The sequence below is a fragment of the Podarcis erhardii genome (genome assembly GCF_964252035.2).
Source record: "Podarcis erhardii genome assembly, chromosome: 5".
NCBI classification, from domain to species: domain Eukaryota; kingdom Metazoa; phylum Chordata; class Lepidosauria; order Squamata; family Lacertidae; genus Podarcis; species Podarcis erhardii.
The window spans coordinates 25,228,044-25,250,421 of record NC_138509.1 but is presented as its reverse complement, the minus strand read 5'-3'; the positions used below and the strand labels follow the sequence as shown (position 1 = coordinate 25,250,421).

At 42.8% G+C, this 22,378-nt stretch overlaps 1 protein-coding gene across 1 annotated transcript in view; it reads left to right on the top strand.

The window, feature by feature from the left end:
• LOC309341606 (uncharacterized protein) overlaps nucleotides 1-22,378 on the top strand; it is a 32,393-nt gene that overhangs the window by 9,254 nt on the left and 761 nt on the right. The window contains exon 3 of the mRNA XM_081861324.1: nucleotides 21,520-21,598. Coding sequence (XP_081717450.1) covers nucleotides 21,520-21,598 — 79 coding nt within the window. The remainder of the gene's footprint in view (nucleotides 1-21,519; nucleotides 21,599-22,378) is intronic.

Genomic DNA, 22,378 nt, shown 5'->3' with positions numbered 1-22,378 from the left:
CTGAACAGAGAACACTTGGGCCTCAATTGATAGATGTAACCAGAATTGCCCCCAAGCTACACACTTGCTTCTTCAGAAGGCATGCAATCCCATAGAGAATACCCAATTTGCCAATTCGCCAAACATGGGAACCACCCACCCAAATGGCCTCCACCACTCTGCCATGACTTTCTCCATCAAGAAGAGGGTATTCACAACTGGGTGATAGTTATTCAAGGATACTCTCTCATTCAGTCTTCATCTCCAAGAAAAAAGAGTTTGGATTTGATATCCCGCTTTATCACTACCCGAAGGAGTCTCAAAGCGGCTAACGTTCTCCTTTCCCTTCCTCCGCCAGAACAAACACTCTGTGAGGTGAGTGGGGCTGAGAGACTTCAGAGAAGTGTGACTAGCCCAAGGTCACCCAGCAGCTGCATGTGGAGGAGCGGAGACGCGAATGCGGTTCCCCAGATTACGAGTCTACCGCTCTTAACCACTACACCACACTGGCTCTCCCAGGAAAACCAGGGGGTTCCTGTCAGTGGACCCCTGGATATGGCCTTGGCTTTCAGCAGATGCCCAACCTCACCAGTTCTTGATGCCGGTCTTGTCCACAGTGCTACTAATTAATTCAAGAATCATCTGTATTTAATATTAATCACACTGCATAGCTATTAATTTGCATTGTGCAGTAATACTCTAGAGCAGCCCTCTGTAGGCCGTTGCCAGAGCACGCTTATTCTCCTTGACTTTACTGGAATCCAAGGACTTTGCTCTGTAAATGTCCAATAGTTTCTCTGACATCTGCAGGGCTCTGGCTTGTTATTTACACTTAATGAATACACATGAGCCAAGCATCATGAGGCCTGATTGTGAGCTTCTTGTGTTTTTTCTGGAGATGGCCAGAGTTATGAAAGGGAAAGCTGGAACTGTTTCTTGCATTATTAAATGATAGGACCTTTGGCCTCACACATCTGCTTAGGTAACCACTAGAGGGGTTCAGAACCATTTGGCAATAGTCCCCCAATGAGAAGGAATCCCCTGTGATTATTGACTGAATAGATTTTCTCATTTAAAACTGGCAAATTTCAGATTGCTCTGAAGATGCATGGGAAAGTCCTAATGGCAAATACACAAGCACGGAGCCAGGCCACCTTTAAGAATACCTAAAGTTCAAAGATCCCATTTTAGGAATAAATTCACTCACAAGACAGATAGATATCTACCTGTAACCATAAAAACGTAAGAATGTCATCACTCTGCAGTTCACTTGGCTGCTGACAAACAAGGAGGAGGGAATTGAAGAAAGAGGCAGCCAAGGGGAACAGCTGAGACTGGTGAGTGAGCAGACAGGTGGAGACTGACTATAGAGGCAGGTGGACAGAGAGCTGAAGCTTGTGAGTGAGCAGGCAGGTGAGTAAGACTGGTGAGAGAGTGGGTAACCCCGGCCACTGAGTGGAGCATTGGTGGGCTATGAGGAAAAAGGGAGCTGAGGTGAGCAGTAAGGAGGAAGGGGAATTGGGCAAGGTATAAGAGGAAGAAGGTGATTGGACAGGGGGTGGGGTTTGGCAGATGACAGGTAGGTGGGTTGATGAGTGAAGCAGGGGCAACAGCCCCTAGTGTATATATAAAGTGGTTCATAAAAACATATCGACTTGGAGGTTTTCCATACCTCAGCCTTATAGGTATGAACACTATGTTATATTCCAATAGTGAAGAGATAATAGATTGGAAAGTGTTGAGGAGATTCGTTAACATCTGTAGGCCTGCTGTAGGATTCACTGAAAGTGAAACTTCAAATAATGTACCATTTTATGCACAATATTTATGGTTGTTTTCTCATAATAAATAGCAATTTCAGCCATGCAGATAAGGGATGTTTGCCTGCTTGGGCTCAAGGAAAGGTTAGTGGGGAAAGGATCTGCCCCTTTGTCCATTTATTTATTACAAAAATCACTCTCTCCCATGAAGGTAATGACCTTGGCACTCTTGGTGTAATATATTTCACTAGGCTGTTGTGAAAAGAAGCAAGGAAGGGCATTTGTAGGAGAACAAAAAAGTAAAACAGTGTGTTCCAAACAAATATAGATGGTGTGTGTGTGTTGTGTATAATTCTACCTTGCCCTCTCTAAAAAGATCCCCTATCCATAGATCTTCAGAGATGAAGAAGCCCTCCATTTTTTCCTTCCTCTCAGATACGCTACCATTTGAAAGGCTCAGCAATAAAAGTGATGTCAACATATGCAATCCTGATTGGGCCAAAAACTCCCATAAAGACATATGAAGAGCCCTGCTGGATCAGATGATTGGCCTACCTAGTCCAGCGTCCTGTTCCCCACAGTAGATAGCCAAATGACTCTGAGAAACCCACAAGAAGAATATAGGTGCCTTAGCCCTCTCTTGTTGCTGTTCCCCAACAACTGGTGTTCAGTGGCAGGGTTTTTATTTTTATTTTGGAGGTAGTATATAGACACCATGACTAGTAACCTTATACTTCATGAATCTGTACATCGTGCAGAAATGTTTAGCCAGCTTAAACTCTGAAGAGTAGTTGACCCCAAGTAGGTTATGCGATAAGTCATGCTGAATGAGCTATCTGGGCCGATGAAAGGCGGCTCATAAGGTAAGAATGTTTTAGAATTCTGGGTAATAGAGGGTGCTGATTGGGAAATGATGAGGTGGTGAGTATTCCAATATTAAGTCAATTTTCTCCGTGGCTTCTGAATTCCTTCTGAAGGACTTATTAGGTAATCAACCCGGCAGGAGACTTCATTGCTGCTTACAAGTTCCATTTATGCACATATCCTCCAGCTGTTGAGCTTGTCTTGTGTCCGCTGTGCTTGAAACAGGTTTCTGCTTTAGCGATACCAGCTCAGCAGTTGGTGCAAGTCAAAGGAAAGCCACTCAGTGGCAGCTGCGAAGGGCGACCCAACAGCCCAGAACTAACCTGCTATGAGCTGCAGAGTCCAGTGATCCAGAAAAGTGCTGTCATTTCAAGAATAAATGCAGAGTCTGGGGACCCTGAGCAGAGGCACTGCCTGCTTTTCCTTATGGGGGCAAACAATGTTATAGCATCATAGAGGTTTCTTCATATGTAATAGATGCACTTGCCCCGCTGTGGGAACAAAGCAGGGAAACTTTCCTATTTGTCCTTAGACAACTTTGTCACAATTTAAGTCTCACTCTGAATTTTCAAAGGCATCTCATTTAAGTCTCTAGCAGATGCGAGATGGGAGCTGAGGCAAATGTGAGCATCATCACAAAGGGTGTCTATATAGCCTCCAATTACACCATAGGAAGAAACCACAGATTTGGTGATGGAAATTGTACCTCATTTAAAGCCAATGTGACCCACTGCTATTCACATTCACCCTGGTGATAGGTTGTTTCCCTCTTCTTCCAAGCAGCAGCATGTTCTGGAAGAAGCTTTGTGGGATGCATTGTGAAAAGAGAGGACTATGGCACTCTTCATGATATCTGTTTACAGTACTCATAAATATATCACTTGTCATGCTTTCAACATCAAGTGATTATCTTGCCATCAAATGATTATTATTTGGAACCAATCAGGCTTGATAGGAAAATGCAACTTCTCATTTGGAACGAATCAAGCTTGATATAACAGTGCAATATGAGTCTGTATGAGTCATTTGCAGCAGAGTCACTACCTAATCAATCATGTGATAATAGGGATGCTTGAGCATTTTGCTCCTTTGCTAATTCTGATATGAACTGAGCTGATCCACACTTCCTGGGTTAATGTACACAGTGCTTTTTTTCTGGCAGAATGCAGGGGTACGCATACCACTAAACCTTTTGTGAAACTAAGTTGGGCCTCATTGAGGGGCATTATTTCAATCTGAGTAGGGAAATGAGAGTACCCCTAAACATTATTATTATTTTTAGGGGAAAAAACACTGAATGTACAAATTGGAACCACCCACTTTTGAACTTCCTAAATGTGCATACACAGTTGCGCACATATTGAACATGCAGAAACAGGTGGCTGCCTATACTTTTGAAAACAACAGCAACACAACAATGAAATTTCCCCAAGGCTGTTTCTTATCAGTCACATTCAAAACTTAGCATTTCTCCCAGTCCATAAAATTTCAAAATGCCCTTTCAATACAAAGTCTGATCCCGGTTGTCACAATCACAGAAGTACCAAAACCTCAAACACTGTATTGTAATGTATTTTTTTGCTTATGCTGATGTTCTTAAATGTGTTGTATGTGATTTGTGCTGTATTTGTGATGTTCTCTTATGTTATATCATGTTGTTGCTATTTATTGTTTGTAAGCCACTTTGGGATTCATTTGAATGAAAAGCAACACAGAAATAGAATAAATCAAACCAAACTTTACGATAAGAGAGTCTTTTCATAATGAAGTCTGTGCCAGTGGCAGCCTCACTTTCTCCTTACTCCTGTTAATATAAATTAAGAATAGGAACCAAATGCACATAAAACTATATATATATATCTATTCGCTTTGAAGAAGCTCTAAGCTTTCAGGTACGCAAACAGGATTTCCTGGGCCCAGTACACTAAGAACATAAGAAGAGCCTTATGTTCAGCTCCGAGGGCCTTCTGATGGTTCCCTCACTGCAAGAAGTTAAGCTATAGGGTAGCAGGCAGAGGGCCTTCTCGGTAGTGGCGCCCACCCTGTGGAATGCCCTCCCATCAGATGTCAAGGAAATAAACACTATCTGACTTTTAGAAGACAACTGAAGGCAGCCCTGTTTAGGGAAGTTTTTAATGTTTGATGTATTATCGCTTATTCTTATTCTGTTGGGAGACACCCAGAGTGGCTGGGGATATGCAGCCAGATGGGCAGGGTATAAATAAAAAACTGTTGTTGTTGTTGTAGTAGTAGTAGTAGTATAAGTGGATGGATCCCCCTGCATCATCGTCACCCCTCCCCTCAGTCTGTAAGCAAGCACTGCTGCTTCTGTACATATTAAGTTATCCTAGCCTATCTCAAGGGCTGTTGCAAAGGTTGAGAAAAGCAGGGAGGAGAGGGAAATGCAGGCAACTGTGAGCTCCTGGGAGGAAAAGCAAGGTAGTAAAATATATTCCCATTTACAGATCACGTGAAGAAAAATAGAAATGCGCAAAGCCAAAAAAGCAGCCCTCCCTTGCTTAATCGTCAATGTTTTGTAGTCCTGATATTTACAGCAAAATCACACCCACCCACCTCCCACAAAACCCCCACAACAATCTGGAATGATCTCCTCCTGGAGTTGCATTTGCCTCCTTCGTTGCTGGGATTTAGATGTCAGCTAAAGACGTTTCTGTTTGCTCAGGACTTTTTCAGTCTGATATGGTAATGTTTGCCCTGATCAGCAGTGTGTGGATTTGTATTTTTAATGACTGTTACTTTATGAATATTTCAGTTTTGCATTTGTTTTAATCACCGATGCAATTGGGGTTTTTTTATCCTTTGTTATACATTGGGCTGGACTTCTTTTTTGAGGAAGGGCAATTCATAAATGCAGTAAACAACAACAACAATTAATATCACCATTTAAATGTGGAACTAATTGGGTAACTATGGGTCACTTGTTGCTACCAGGTCTAACCTACCTCACTTGTTTGTCGTCAGGATGAAATTGAAGTCCCCTATATGCACATAGGGAGTCACCTCTTGTGCCGCCCCCCGTCCCCAATTTAATCAGACTATTTGTCAATATGGAGCAGAAATGTCTGTGCTGGCTGCAGCTCTCCAGAGTTTCAGTTCATTCCCACGCTTATTCCCTGAAATCCTTTGGAACAATCCAGATGCATTTTGTGATAGTGCAAATCATGTATTCTTCCAGTGAGCTATGGTACCTCTTTAGTCTTCTGGAAGAAATCTGAGACAATACAGGCAACAACCAATTTACACGTGTCCGATTGGTGTGTGATTGTGCACAAGCACATGTCTTCAAACTCAGAAATGATCCTAAAATGTCGCTAAAATGTCACTGGAGTGGTGCCGGAGGCCTACTACTAACTTGGCAAATGCAGAAGCCTGAATGGTTATATTTTGAACCCCATTCTTTTGCCCCACTCTAGATGGCTACAAGCTTCCCTGTTTACCTACTTCATTAAATCCCCATATCAGCATGATTCCTGGAACCCCCTGGGTTTGCAAAGAGTTTGCTGACGCTGAAGTGACTTCAGCTGTTGTCTCCAGTCCTAGTTACATAGCCACGCTACTGATTTATAAACTAATTACGCAAGCGGACTGCCTCCTGGGTCACTGCTTGTATTCATTCTGAACGTGTTCCAGCTTTGAAATATTTAGACAGCTGTCCAGAATGGGTACATTTCTTGGCCTCTAAATGTTAACTGTGCACGACTGCCAAGGAAATCTCACCTGTGGCAAACGTATCCCAAAGCCAAAGTTGCACATTTATAGGAGAAGATGGAGCCATTATTCTCGCTTATGAGGGGATTTTCGCCCAACTCAGGTCTGAAAATCTAAATCTGTTGTGGAATGATTCGTGCTTGCATGTTTGCTGCCTTATAACTGAAGCATCAGATGGTGACTTGCATGTGTGAATGAGCCACTGCATATCAAACACCACAGAGAGAACATTTAGATAATATCTGACGGAAGCAAGCCAGTTCAACTGGATGTCATCATCAACTAGTTCCTTTCTTATTATGTATACAATAATTTGCACCCAGTTCTGTATATTCCGTTCCCAATTCCTGTTGTGTTTGATGTCCCCTCTGTCCCCCTTGGCTCAACCCCATTCCTCTCTCCCTTTACACCTTACCCAACCTACCCACCCCTCCCTTTACACCTCAGCAGCTCTACCCCACCACCATCCACCACACTCCCTTTAACCTTGCCATCCTTATAGCTTGTCCAGACCACATCTCCCCAGCAACTGTCCTGCTCTGCTGCAACCTTTCTCTTCATCAGTCTCCAGTGCTGCTGAAATTGAAGCATTGGTTTGAGGTGGGCAGTAGAAGCAGAACAGGCCAGTTGCTGAGGAGCTGGCCTAGCCTGGCCTGGCTGTTCCTCTGCAGCTCACTTGGGCCGCCTGCTACTTGCCTGCTTGGACAATCTACCTGCTGTTCTGTTGTCATATTGCAGTGACATAGCCACCAATCAGTATCCACACGGACTGCAGCGTGATGACATTCTTACATTTTATTATATAGTTATCCTGTGAACTGCCCTGTGATCTTGTGATGATGTGCGGTATAGTAACCTAATAAAAAAAATAGTAAATAAAATGAACAACCTCACTAAGAACATGAAGCAGAACTATTCCCTTAGTTCTGCTGAAAGACAATTTCCATCCTTCAGGTGTCACCTAGCAGCAGTCATTCTATCTGCAACACAGGGAGACATGGCAAGCATTGCCTACTTCACTAGCTTCTCATCCTTCTGAACTAGACCACAATTTACTTTACTCTGTGCTGAATTATGACCCTTTGGTCCATTTTTTAAAACAGCTGTAGTTCTTTATTCCCTACCCGGTTTGGGGAATTTGTGTGAAAAATGTCATCCTGACATAGCTTTGAATCATTGTGGCTGCCAGCAGACATGGCGTTGACATGAATTCTGCAGTTAGTTGAAGCACCCCAATTTGACAGTTGTGCAGAATGGAATTTGCACAATAACCTGACGACTTTCAGTTGCTTTGTTTGAAAGGATTTGCATTGGCCCTAAGAAAGAACCTAACTTAGCTGAGAAGGGTGCAGTATTCAGGTCTGCGGGATGTTCCGTAGAAAGCAGTCAGAAGTAAACTGAAAATCCAGGAGTATGAAAATGTGCTAGTATTATTGAACAGGATATCTTCCAATTAGACTAAGACATTGTGAAGTTTGAATCAATTCTTCAAGTTGGCAGAACGACCCCACACTATCTGCATGCTTTATTTTGGAATTCAAAACTTGTTAAACAGGAGCACTTTCCTTTCAGAAAGAACATATGCTATGTCCACATGGAGTCCAATTACTGTACATGCTGGAGAGGATGCCAAACCCAAGGTCTTTTTGGCAAAGCCATGCTGCATACAGTCAGCATTTATCTCATTTAATCCCAGCAGGTGCTCAAATTGCCTTAAAGAGTGGCAGACTACAAGTTATCACACTACACATGCAGCCTTCAGACTCCCTCAAATATTATTGACCTCTGGCCAGTGTAACTTTTCAAGTTTGTTTCCATGGACTGTATAGCTGTTGCTGCTCCATGTATAAACATGTAGGCTTGGTTCAGATATTGTCCCACCTCCAGTGATATCCTGTGTATGGTAGTCCCCAGGGTGCCAGGCTAAACATGGATTATTCTAAGATCTGGTCCTGGTCATTACCATGCAAAGGATATTACTGCAAGGAGTAATGCTAAAAGTAAATTCTAGAGGTGCCACTGAGGTGCCAGTTGTCTTTTTTATTCTGCATTCATTAAAAAAAAAATCCATAACAACATAACATGAGGCAATACATAATTATACAAAAGAACTTTAAAATAACCAGAACAATACAGTGCACAGCAGTTTACTACATGTTGGGAAAATTTATGAGCACACTAAATGCATCCATTTAGCAATGACCATGAGGGACTGCTTAGCCAGGGAGATGTCTTGGTAATAAATCTAACCAGCAGGTGGGGGAATTCGGGAGAAATGGTGGTTTTATTACAGCTCTCTGACTGGTCACACAATGCAAGAAGGGGTCCCATGCAAACTTATCCCAGTGTGGTGTAGTGGTTAAGAGCGGTAGTCTCATAATCTGGGGAACCATGTTCGCGTCTCCGCTCCTCCACATGCAGCTGCTGGGTGACCTTGGGCCAGTCACACTTCTCTGAAGTCTCTCAGCCCCACTCACCTCACAGAGTGTTTGTTGTGGGGGAGGAAGGGAAAGGAGATTGTTAGCCGCTTTGAGACTCCTTAAAAAGGGAGTGAAAGGCAGGATATCAAATCCAAACTCTTCTTCTTCATCATCATCTCTCTCGTTTTAGCTCCTAATTACCTTATGCTTTTCCATAAGTTTTTCAGCTGTGGCAAAAGCTTAAGCTTTGGACCACCATCCAAGTTATGAGAACTGTGTGGAACACTTCCCTTGATTGACTATCTTGAGTTGGGCAACAGCTCTCAAGCACAAGATTAAGTCCTTGTGCAATAGGCCTTTCAGGTTTTCCAGAAACATCAAGCGAAAGGCTAGCCCATTTATTGTGCATTCCTCATGATTTGTGCTCACCATGCTATCAGGGCCGTTATACATGATTGCACATTCAACACCATTTGCACCTGTAAAAGTTCTAGGGCAGTTATATTTCTTTGGCTGCAATTGGTGAATGTCCCATAGCTTCTTGTTGAAACTCCATAACTTTTTATACAATGTTTCCGTTCTTTTCTTACTCCTGGTTTTAATGTGCTAAAGTGCAAGAATGCCGTGGCAATGTGCCAAAATGTATCCAAACGTTTGTGACATAGTCATTCTGACATCCTGTGAATGCTGGATATCAGTATTCTTTGGCAAGGGGGTTGTGTGGAAAGGAATGTAGTAATAATAATAATAATAATACAGTGGTACCTCAGGTTACATACGCTTCAGGTTACATACACTTCAGGTTACAGACTCCGCTAACCCAGAAATATTACCTCAGGTTAAGAACTTTGCTTCAGGATGAGAACAGAAATCATGCAGCAGCGGTGCAGCGGCAGCAGGAGGCCCCTTTAACTAAAGTGGTGCTTCAGGTTAAGAACAGTTTCAGGTTAAGAACAGACCTCCAGAACAAATTAAGTTCTTAACCCGAGGTACCACTGTAATAATACTACCCTCGCCCATCTGACTGGGCTGCCCCAGCCACTCTGCATGACTTCCAACAAATATAAAGCATAATAAAACTCTGCTGGTATGTGACATTCACTTACTTCCTGTTTATGCCAAATAATGGTGCTCCTTTTATTGTTGTTGTTGTTCTTTATTAACATAAAAGCAATGGCACACAAAAAAAATCACCAAAGATACAAAACATAGAAGTAGTGCAGGGGAAACTTAGGCTTTTTCTGGACATCCCTTTTTTATTATTAAAGATTTCTTGGTTTACAAAAGTATGTGCAATGTCTGTTTTCTCAAGTTACATTTTCTATAGGTCAATTTCATTTGTTGAGACATTAGGGTTATATTAGGAAGAAAAGGGGAGTCATGGTGGGTGGAGGTGGGGTCAGGTGGCAAAGTTTCTATTTTACTTAATGTATGTCTGGGGTTTTGTGTCAGTGTCGCTTGTGCAGGTTCTCTTTGCTATTCGCTTGTGTTCCTTTGGTGATGAGAGAGGTTGGGGTTGGCCTAGGGTGAGGTTGCTTGTTTGTGATTGCCTGTGGTGAACTTTGTTTTCATGTGTGAGTGGGGTGTGTGTGTGTGTGTGTTTGAATCAGGTTAGCCATATTGATTCATATGCTGTTGGTGGATTCTTGTCATTGTCTTGTTGTTCTGTGTATGTGATAAAGGGGGGCCATACCAGGGTGAAGGCATCTTCTTCTATTTCTGGACATCCTTGAGATTCACAAAGAGCCAAACAGCTCACTCTCTTTCTGTTGAGCCCCATGCCCATGATTCATTCAGTAGCATAGAACCAATCAGCTAGGTACCAGATTTCTGAGCCCAACTTACCCCGAGAAGCCACAATAGGATAAATGCAATACTTTCTTAAAGAGGTTATATAAACTTAAACGTAAGAATCCATTACCAGCAAAAAGACCATTAAGAGAAAAACTAACAGTGTAAGGATACGTTTGGGACTTTGAATAGACATTAACAAACTTAGATTGCCTTACCTTAATGCTAACCATGAGAGTGAGAAACCTCACGGTACCAGCAAGCTGCATCCAGGGACAACCAGGTGTTGCAACCCAGGATCTTCATCAAAAGCAGGGGGCATCAGACAAAAGTCAGAAAGAATTTTTATACAGAAAGGCCAGGATGCAGAAGGCTAGATATTGCTTAGCCAGTCAGGGCCAGATATTGCTTAGCCAATCAGGGCCTAGTGGCATACTTCCCAACACTAGTGGGTGTACATGCTGGTTGACCATGTAGCTACTCATGTCTTTAGAGCACAGAGTGACACCAGCATCACTTCTCCAGTGTGGAGCTACCTTTTACAGCCACCAAACATGTGGTAGAACAGAAGTGAAGTGGTTATTGAGCCCAGTGCTGTCACTACCCACCTCAACAAGAGGAAAAGTGATTGTGCCACATGCTGTTGCAGCTGCCAGACTCAGTGGGAGAGGCATATATGGTGTACGGAGAGGAGGCAGAGACTGGCCATTTTGACCTCCTGCTAATTCTGCCTCCCAGAAAACAACCCAGCTATTGGGAGGTCACGTTGATATTGCCTGCCAGAAGACTTACTGTATACCTGAAGCAGATTAAACACTGTCTCCCCTGCCAACTCATGGTCAATGAAGCTGCATGAAAGAATTGCCCTCTGTACATCAGACCAGCTTTTTATTATTATTATTATTATTATTATTATTATTATTATTATTATTATTATTATTTAACCCAAACCTTTCTCACTCATTTTTCCATCTTCTTATGCCCTCCAGATTCTCCTGGTTCTGTCTATGCTAAGTCCCTTTGGTCCCTTTGCTAATTGGAGAGCAACTGAAGAGTCAGACAACACCATTTGAGGATGAAAATCCCAAGAGAGCCAGCTTAAGCTCTTGAGAAGAGTTAAAGCTAGTCCTATAAAGAACAATGTAAAAATAAAACTAAACCAGAATCAATTGATTAAAAATCTAAAACTAAACCAAACCCAAAATGCTACCTTCTTCCATTAACAACTCTATAATCTATTATGGCTCCAAAATAACAATTAAAGATATATATTAAGGAGAGTTTGACTGGTTCAAAGAGGGACAAAAAAAATCAGAATTGACCCATATAGATAGACAGCTGACTACATTACTTGAATCTGTCCAACTCTTATAAAAATGAAGAATTGAGAGACAGAATTTTAGGAGTAGTAAAGTTCAGCTGTTCCTGAAAGGCGAATGGAATACATATGAGATAGGCTTGTGGTTGTTGCCTTTCCTGCCCTGCTCAGAGATAAAATGACCACCCCGGAATGGGTGTGCTGGTTTCCCTTGCTGAATGCAGGCCTGGACATTTTCCTTTTGCATTCTGGGAAACTCCAAGCTCAAACCTAATTCCTTTGGGCACTATCCTTCCTCAAGTTATATCTTGTGACAAGTTGCTCTGTGTCTTCTTCAGTGAAGGCCAGGGCTTATAAAGCAAGCACGAGCCCTTTGGGAATACATTTATTTATGTGGGTCACAAGACGTTCTGTATATTTTTTGATGCAAAAAAAGGAGCACGTAGCCCTAAGACAGTTTTAGTGATGGTGAAAGGGAGTCTGAATGACAGGCCTGGAAGGAGAAGTCAGTAATTCATTGACTGCACAGGCACTCCTGGGGGAGCTGATGTGTAAGCTTCCACTCTTCCATTTCAGCCCCTCTTGCAAGCCTAGCAGTAGCCCACTAACGCACACTTATAAGAGGAAAAGCTCTCAAAATAAGACAAAAAAAATTGCCTTGTTTGATGAGGCCAGTGGTTCATCCGGTCCTGCAATGTGTTTCCAACAAGCAGCCAGCCAAATGCCTTTAGAAATGCAGAAGTCTCATACAGAGATGTCAGCTTGGATTTTCACAGCTGCCACTAAAATATCACCAAATTAAATTTGTGGGACCCTTCTCAGATAAAATCCCTTAGGGGTTTCAGATGCAACCAGGAATGGCTTCGTGAGACCATAACGTTCATATAGGGTGAGGCCTATGTCATCAAGCAATGTTGGCGATCAAGGTTCTTTCTAAGGAGAAGCACTTGGGGAATTATGATGGAAATCAAAAAAAGTTTTTCATTAAGGCAGGGCTGAGATATCTGTCCCGGCTTTGTTTGCAACAGTTTGGCGGGGGGCAGGGAGCACCCCAGAATGGGAATAACACAATGTCATCACAGAATGTCAGTCTCAGGAACAGAGGTATAGCTAGCCGCTCAGGTGCCTGGTGTGGCATGTGCGTCCTGCAGCCAGAGGCGGAGTGAACCGCCCATGGGGGCGGGGTGAGACAAGGCAGGGCACGCTGCGTGGAGCCTCTCCACAAACTCCTCCTCAGCTGTAGGGCGGCTGAGGCAGTGGACAGACACAAGCCCCACGCTGCTTGAAAAAGCAGCACGGAGCTTGCAGGCAGTCCGCCCGCCACCTCCCCCTCAGGAGAGACGCATAGCTCAGGCAAGCTGCAGGCCCCACGGTGTGGCGCCCAGTGCCCCCCCCCCCACCTCACCTAGCTACCAGTGGCATAGGAAGGGGTGGGTGGTGGGTGTGGGAGTTATTTTTTCCACAAAAAAGTGTTGTGAGACCAGTTTTTTAATTTATTTTAAAAACACATATTTTTGCCATTTTGTCACCCCCCTCAGTGATGGTACCCAGGGCGGCCCACACCCATCGCACCCCCCTTCCTATGCCACTGTTTAGGAACAGGTTACCATAATTATCCAAGTATTGGATTTTTTAAGTCTAAAAACGGGGGTGGAGTGTGAAAGCTCTCGTCACATCATAACTTTAAATATTGCTCCACCACCTGAAAATCCTATGAATTTTGTCCAGTGCATTTTTAAAGAAGAAGAAGAAGAAGAAGAAGAAGAAGAAGGAGAAGGAGAAGAAAAAGAAAGGAGCTGGTACTCACCATGAAGTTGTTACAGTAAATGCCACATGTTTAACATTTTTTTTGGGGGGGGAGGTGCCAGTACTCCACTGCATACCCCCAGAACAAAGTACTGCTTTTGTTCCCCTGAAAGGGCCTAAATTTTCAAAACAAAAAACAACCCCTCCCTTGAAACCCACCTTTGTGTAGGACAAAGATTCAGTAAAAAACAAAAAAAGGAACAGGGACTTTGATTTATCTGAGTTTTGAGGAATTTTCTCAGGGCTCTTTCGAGCATCACTACTACCTTTGTATTTATCCCAAGCTTCTCTTTTCAAAGGCACTGTGAACATGGAAGGCTATTTTAGCTGTTTCAGCCAACAGCTGTTGTAAGATCCATCTTCCATGAATTTGTCCAGTTCTTTTGAAAAGACTTCTAAGCTTTTAGCCATTGGTGCAATCCTATGGTACTGAATCCTGCGAGTTAATTTTGCATGAAAGCAGGACAAACTTGATGTGTGCTAATGTCCCATAGCCTCATTATTTTTTACAACTGTATCTTGCTGTTTTTGCCAGAACCTCATAATTATAAACAATTAAAACCACATATCATGTGTTGGAACCCATGATCCAAGAAGACTGTGTGCTCCCTAGCCTTTTAAAAAATTATAGTGTATGTATTCATGAGCTTTCTCATCTGAAAAATTCAGTCACTCACAATGGGTGAGCTAGTCATTACCACAATTATTGTTAAAATATGCAACATGAATATATTCCTTCCTCCAAAATTCTCTAGAGGACAGCAATGAGAGGGAGGAAAGTCAATATATCATATTTTCCATGACTTGTTTAACAATATCTTAGTGGAACCCTGTTATGCTTTAAATGGCATGCTGGGCTCACATGGTGTTCTTAAATGTGATTTTCTATCTTGTTCTTGCTCAATGTGATTGAGTTGCAGATTAATTAAATAAGGAAGATGTGCATTTAAACCATAGTATGAAAAGATTAATTGCCCCAGATCTTAAATAGCTGTCCAAATTTGAAAAATTACACTGCCATTTTCACAAAACACAGTCGTACCTTGGATCCCGAACACCTTGCAAGTCAAACGTTTTGGCAAACCCAGAAGTGAGTGTTCCAGTTTGCAAACATTATTTTGGAACCCAAACGTCCGATGGGGCAGCCAATCAGAAGCCAAGCTTTGGTTTCCAAACGTTTTGGAAGTCGAGCAGACTTCCGGAATGGATTCTGTTCGACTTCCAAGGTACGACCTCTCTGTCTATTTGCATGGAAATTTACAATAATCATTAAAAAAATTAGGTCTGATCTAGATGTATTTACCTTGTGGCTTTCCTGAGTATTAAAATATTGAGCTCATCCACATGTCTGCTTGCCACACCACTTGCCCCCGAGAAAACCCACTTTTTATCAATGAATTGGAGCAAATGTCAACTGGATTTTCTGTGTATTGACGTCTGTTCCAATTCAGTGTTCAAGAGTGAGTTTTCCTGGGCAAATGGAAAACCACTCAGACCCCATGCCTAGAAAGCACAGACAAGCAGAAAACCACTCAGACCTATTCTTTCTAGGTATTGTGTCCGCAAGTGAATTGTGGATAAGCCTGTACTTCCTTTTTTGTGCTGTTTTTGACACTCATTGCAAACACATTCACACAGCTTTCCTCCTCCTTTGCTCACATAGCGTGTCATTTTTAAAGTAGTTGCCATGTGTACAAATGGACACCCAGGTCTAGCTGTTCAACACCCTGTCTAGGCATACCACTCTATCCTAACAATGGTCCACACCAGGGACCAGTGTCTTTTTTCGGGTGGACAGCTTCAACATAATAGAGCATGCATGAGTCCATCTTTCGGCAAGCAGACTCAGTACAAGGGTACAATGGCCAGTTCCTCTCCTTCAGCTGGACAGCATCAGCAGGAGGTCACAAAAGCCAATCTCTCTTCTTCAGCTGGGCAGCAAGAGAGAGAAGAGATGAGTTGGGAGAAAGAAATCCCATCAATCCAGGGGCTTCTGCTTACAATGAGGACTCCAGGGTGACCTGGCACCAAAAGCAGCAAAAGTTATGGATACTGGCAAGCCAGCAACCACCAAAACTTTCCGTCTGATTGCTATTTAGTTTTAGTTAATGAAAATGAAAACATTTTAACTAAAATCAAATGCACGCATATGCTGCAAATCATGTGTGATGTGAAACCTGGGGCTTTGCAAATTTTCATGTAGAATCTGCTTTGTGTGCAGATTATTTCCTGCATTCTAGCTGCCTTGCCCCACCCTCCAGCCCTGGGCGCTGTCAGAAGAGAACTGCTCCAGATGAAGAACTGAGGAGAAAGAAACTTTCTGCTGGCCACCAGGCAATGGCTTTTCCACCTGCCTTGCCCACCCCCCCAAAAAAACTACAGCCCCGGGAGCCTTTCCCAGACCGTGATTCTGAGAATAGCAGAAGCAGCTGGGAATATTATATATATATATATATATATATATATATATATATATATATATATATATGTATGTATATATATATGTGTGTGTGTGTGTATGTACACATATATATATATAAATAATTTTATAAGTTGTGTGCCCTTGTTTCTAAATTTGATCCTTTTACATGGTTTTGTATGTTCTGTGGTGTTTTATGCATTGTGATTTGCTGTTATTTTTAACTGATGACTGATTAGTAATTCTTTGTTGTAATAAGTGTAAACTGCTTAATTATTATTTGCAGACGTTTAATTTTACTGTTTACTATTAGATTCTAATGGATTATTGAATATTGCTTTATTTGATATATGTTGTTTATTTTAAAGTTACTGTGATTTTTTTATATTGGATCAGATTGTTACTATTAATATTTGATGTTTTATTGTGTTTTTGTATGTGCTGGAAGCTGCCCAGAGTGGCAGCCCAGCCAGATGGGCAGGGTATGAATGAATGAATGAATGAATCAATGAATGATAGGAGACTTACAATCATGTGCAATATTGTTGTTGTTGTTTTAAGGATACAAATTCTTCCAAAGGGGACAATCCAGCAGGAGTAGTCTCTGATGTCTTCTTTGCTTGTTTCCCCTGCTTCCCTACATATAATAATTGTGTGCTATAAGCACTATACAGTGGTATCTTGGTTCTCTAACTTAATCCATTCTGGGAGTCCATTCAACTCCCCAAACCATTCAAAAACCAAGGCGTAGCTTCCGATTGGCTGCAGGAGCTTCCTGAACTCAATTGGAAGCCGCAGAAGCCACATTGGACATTCAGTTTCTGAAAAAACATTCACAAACCGGAACACTCACTTCTAGGTTTGCAGCATTTGGGAGCCAATTTGTTTGGGAGCCAAGCTGTTCAAGTACCAAGGTACCACTATATTGGTATTCTCTCTCACACAAGGGGAATGGCTGCACCCACTGGTTTCACCTTCACTGCCATGTCTCTGTTGACCCCATCCACATTGGGAGCATACCTATAGAGCGGAGCCTGCTATATTTGCCTAGGTTACACCCCTCCCCCCAAAAAATGATTTAGAACTTCCCACAGACTGACTTCTAGATCATGGGGGAGCATGTATGTGTATACCAGTCTTCCCTATAATGATAGCCTTATGCAACAGGTGGATGATGGAGTTCTTATTTCAAAGAGCATATAAAACACGTTTAGAAATGTGTGACTTTGAGCAAAAATATTTTAGAAATGTGTATTTTGATCAAAACAGATTTAAATACAGTGGTACCCCGGGTTACATATGCTTCAGGTTACATACGCTTCAGGTTACAGACTCTGCTAACCCAGAAATAGTACCTCGAGTTAAGAACTTTGCTTCAGGATGAGAACAGAAATTGTGCAGCGGCAGCGCAGCAGCAGCGGGAGGCCCCATTAGCTAAAGTGGTGCTTCAGGTTAAGAACAGTTTCAGGTTAAGAACAGACCTTCAGAACAAATTAAGTTATTAACCCGAGGTACCACTGTACACATACTTAATTGTCTATTTAAGAGGCATTGCTGTGCAGATTAAAAAACAAACAAACAAAAAACTTGCAGATTAATGCAGAAATTGGATGTTACAGATTTATGGTGAGTGCATGCAAAAGTGGCCCAGACCGGGAACAGAGAGATTTGCTCATATCTTTTCTCAGTCACAGAAGCGTCACTGTGCTCTTTTCCATAGCTTCCTTGCCCAGAGAACAATTGTGCCTTTGCATAAAGCTGTTCCACAGAGCTGAGGCTCAAAACATGTCAGGACTCTTCCATAGAAATTGCTTCACACCCTTTGGGATGCTTCCCTTCCTGAACTCGGTCGTGCCCTTGCTGATGATTTCCCAGAAGCATCTGGCCAGCCATTGGTGGAAACAGAAATCCCATCTTGATGTACCTAAAGCTCTCTGTGTGCCTGCTATGACACAGCCCAGTTAGTGTTCAAGCATCTGCCTGGCATGGTTACAAAATGACTGCACCTCAGAGGCTAACAGAGGATACAGCAACATAAACAAATACATTGCTGTTGTGCAGTTAATCTCCCGTTATTTTGTTGTCTTAATTCCTTTGAAGGCCTGCTGAGATGTGCTCAAGGTGCCATCCTTCAGGATGCACCAAGCAATCTTTCTGGGCCCGTTCTTAGCCGAGTGCTTCTGAGGTAGTAAATAGACCCATCCATTTCTAAGATAAATAAAGTAAGATGAACGTGGAAAAGAGAGGGGGGTTGGCAGCACCATGTCAGTTCCATTACTTAGTCGAGGGCTTCAGCTATTCAGAAAAGCAAAGAGTGAAAATGTGCATCTTAAACCCTGCAGGTTAAACTTGTAGCCTCTCCCACTGTGCTGGGATTCAGATCTTGAACTGCCAAGCCCACTTAAAATGCAACTAATTCAGCTGCAGCCACAGCCAGAATTGCTTTCCATTCCTTTGCTGTCTCTGTGATCCCTGTGGTTTGCTCCTTCCCCCGCTCCCAAAGGTTATGTCTTGAGTCAAACTGATAGGCTCCCACTTTATTAAGATGATTCTTGTTTAAAATCCCTATTGTGGTCTACAAGCACAGTTATGCAAAAGCCTGTAATGCAAACTGCAGAAACATATATATTCCATTAAGTTTGGCTCCTTGCAGTGCTCATCTTCAGGAACACTCTAAGGCTTTGGGGTGTTTTATTCCCCCTGTAAAGAGACACAGCTGATATGGTAATACTTGCCCACTTTGTCCCCATAGTTTATGAGATTTTATTAAATACTGAAGTTGGCAAGGGCTGGTTTCTCTGGGCCCCTTTCATTTCCCAAAGCGTGCTCTCCCTAAAATGAGACCCCGTGTTGCGGTGGAGTCCGCTGAGTCACCCCTCTGTTGCCAGGAAGGGTGGCTAAGATGACCCTGGCATTTGATTGGATGGCTGTGTTGCTGGGTGAATTTAATAGTTTCAATTTGGTGGGAGGGATCGAACCTTTTAAGTTCCGGGCACGCAGCTTGGTGCTTTCTTTTTCGCTGCGTGAACCAGATCACCCGCCCACCCGCCCTGAGTTTTGAGGATTTGCTTGACCTTGCTATGCCTGTCATGGGGTTGTCTGCCATTGGGGCAGGGGCCTGGTAGGAATTTTGTCCATCTGGCTGATTGGCTGGGCCATTCCGTTAAAGGAATCCAGGGGCTTGCCACAATTTCGTCCGAATCCCTGGAGAGGGGCTAGGGCCGGCAAGCCCCGGGAAGCATGCGGGTGAGCGCTGAAGGCCTGTGACTCAGCTCCATTGCTCCCCAATATTGTTTTCCCGTACTGGCTTCCGAGGGAGTTCGGATGTCAGTTCTGTCCCCAGGTGGGGGGGACAGATAGTCTTAACCAATGCCTAAGCAACCACTCACATATATGTATTTTAATAAAGTTGTGGCCAAAATTATGCCAAAAACCTTAAACAAAAAATTATGTGTGAGTTGTGAGTTATTTGAGGGGTGGCTTGGGGACCTCGACACGCAACTGTACTGAAATTAACAAGGTTTCTTTTGTTACGAAAGGTTCCCCTTATTATCTCATATAAGTACTTTATTGTTTATCCTACTTCGACATCAGTATTAGGTTTCGTAGAACAAATTCAAAACCGTGTTGGAAGGATGACAAACGTTTATAGGCCCCAACGCAAAATTTACTGAAATATATTATTGCTTATAGCATGCCAAGAGCCCAAATCAGAGAGTTGCACAAATGCTGTTCACCTGCATATGTGTGCACAGCTCTCACAGTGTCAATAACTTGCTCCAGAGGAAGACTGTTTTATTCAGTTCTGCCTATTGAGAGTTGGCTGTCTTGTGACACTTCAGCCTTCATGGAGACAACTACAGACAACAAACACACAAGGAGCCAACCAGATGAAGTACAAAAGAATCAAGGTTTAATAACAAAGAGACATTCTCCAGAGAGAGATTGAGGAAAGTAAAACATAGTTGGAAACGGGAGGTATTTGCATTGCTTTATCTCCTCGGGAATCTATATCTATACAATTCCACTCTACGTAAACATATATCTATCTGTTTAGCAATAGGCACAGACCTCTCTGTGTCTTCCTCGGCTTGTATGAGATATGAGATCCTCCCTTGGAGGATACAAAGAGTTGTGTACAAATCTCGATTTGCTAATGTTCCTGTGTGTTTTCTTTAACTCAGCAAGTGAGCCAGCTGTTTTCAACCAATTTTGCTGAATTGTCTGGATCCCAAGGAGTCTAGTTATGAAAGCCTTTTATACTGCAAGAGTAGAGCAGTACATGTGGAACCTGCAACAAAATATTGCAATGAGGAGCACTCCTGTTCTTGGTACCACTTAGCCAGGCATGCCCTTTTCCAGGACGCTCCATTCCACTCCCCTCAGTCTTCTGTTTCCCCTCCAGTACTCAGCCAGCAATCCATAGATGCTGAGGGACCCTGTCCTCACTTGGCTGTTTTTAACAGTCCCCCCTTTTTTTCTACTTCTACAAATATTGGGGTTTTCCCTAAGCTGGATGGCACTTGTGCATGGGCAATGCTGTTTCACTATCTAAGAATTGAGATAATATCCAGCATTCAGTTTTCAACAACAGCCAGCCATCTTTGTTAGCCACACAAATAAGTTGAGCAGATGATGACCTGCTGCTCCTCTTACTTCTCCTTAGCATCTGCGATACACAGGTACACTCTCTGAATCTTTAAATGGATAATTCAACTCAACTATCATAGCTACTGTAATAGGCACTGGTGACTCTATCCTCCAATAGGTTGTCTTAATTCTTAATGAATTAAACCACAGTCAATCACCACATCTGAATTCCATATTGTATGTTTTCTAGTGGCGCCATCTTAGAATTGTGCTAATATTTTGCTTCTCTTTATGCTGCTCTTACCTTTGTGGTGAATAGGCTTCCAGATGCTAGACCTACAGGACAGAAAGTAATGGGGAGGAACTAATTTAATTTGAGCAGTGATGACCATTGAATGAAGTTGTTCTGACTGAACCTTGATTCTCCAGGTAGTGTCAAAACAGGAAGTTTTGTTGTGATTTCAAACCTGTCATAAACCCAAATTGCTGTGACAATGTCTGAAGTCTAGAAGAGATGTTGCTATGTATTTATCTCCATTTCAGTACAACTACCCTGACACAGAAAAAACATTTCAGAAAGATATGCCTTAAACACATGGACACAGATGAGCTACGTGAATCTTGTTTTTACTACTTATTTCTCTGTTCTTCTATGATTGTGACTATGACTGAAACATTATTTTACAATATTGGACTTGCTTTGATCCATGCTCTACTGGGTCTTCACAAGCCATGACTGAGATCTACTAACGTGTGTCTGAAGCCATCCTTAGAAAAGTTGTTTTGCCATCTCTTGAAAATATCTCAGGCACTTGCCTAATTGGCTTTGGATGTTTGCTTTAGGTGAAATCTGGTGACAACCTGTGTAGAACCACCACCCTGAGACGTTTTGATATTTATCTTGAGCAGACTCAGAAATCAGGTAAGTGGGGAGAGCTAAAAATGAAACCCACCTCCTGAATGATGCAAATCCCATTTCAAGCTTCCCAAACTCACATTGGGGCTTACACCCTGCAGAGCTATTACTCACAGTTCCATGCAACTCAGGAGAGGTCCCAACTGGACTTATCATTTACAGCTGAAGATCATGGAGGGTAGCAATCCTCCATGACCTCCTGGCTACAACTGGCAGACAGCTCTGCATGACTAAGGAGAGGCCTCGTGGAGAACCCAGCTGCTTCACTCAACGTAGCAATTCATAACTGGTGCATTGCCTGTCACCATCAGCCCAAAACATCCCCTCACTTTTTCTGCTTTCTGTCTGCTCAAAGCCACATATGTTAGGAGACAGCTTGCTCCTCACCCTTCTCCACAAATTCCAGGCATATCCCTCCCCCCATTCAGCCTTTTCCCTTTTCACTGACTGACCTTGTTGCTGCCTCATTGCTCGCCATCTTGTTAAGCAGCAGTGATATAAACAAACACAGGTCAGATGCAGATGCACCGGCGAAGCCAATACAGTGCTCGTTGGTGTGTTTGCACCATAGCAACCTGGCCAACACATTGCCTCCTCCAGCAGCAGCAGTGTGGCCAACCTGAGGTCAGGTGATTGGCAGCAACACACTCTAACAATGCTAGATTCATGGTGCTTCAGATCTTTGGCTGTTTTGACTTTCTCAGGGGAAGAGTGGAGTAAACATACTAGGGTTGCCACCTCATCACTTTTTGGGCATCCCAAAGCACCCTCTCATCTCTAATCCTA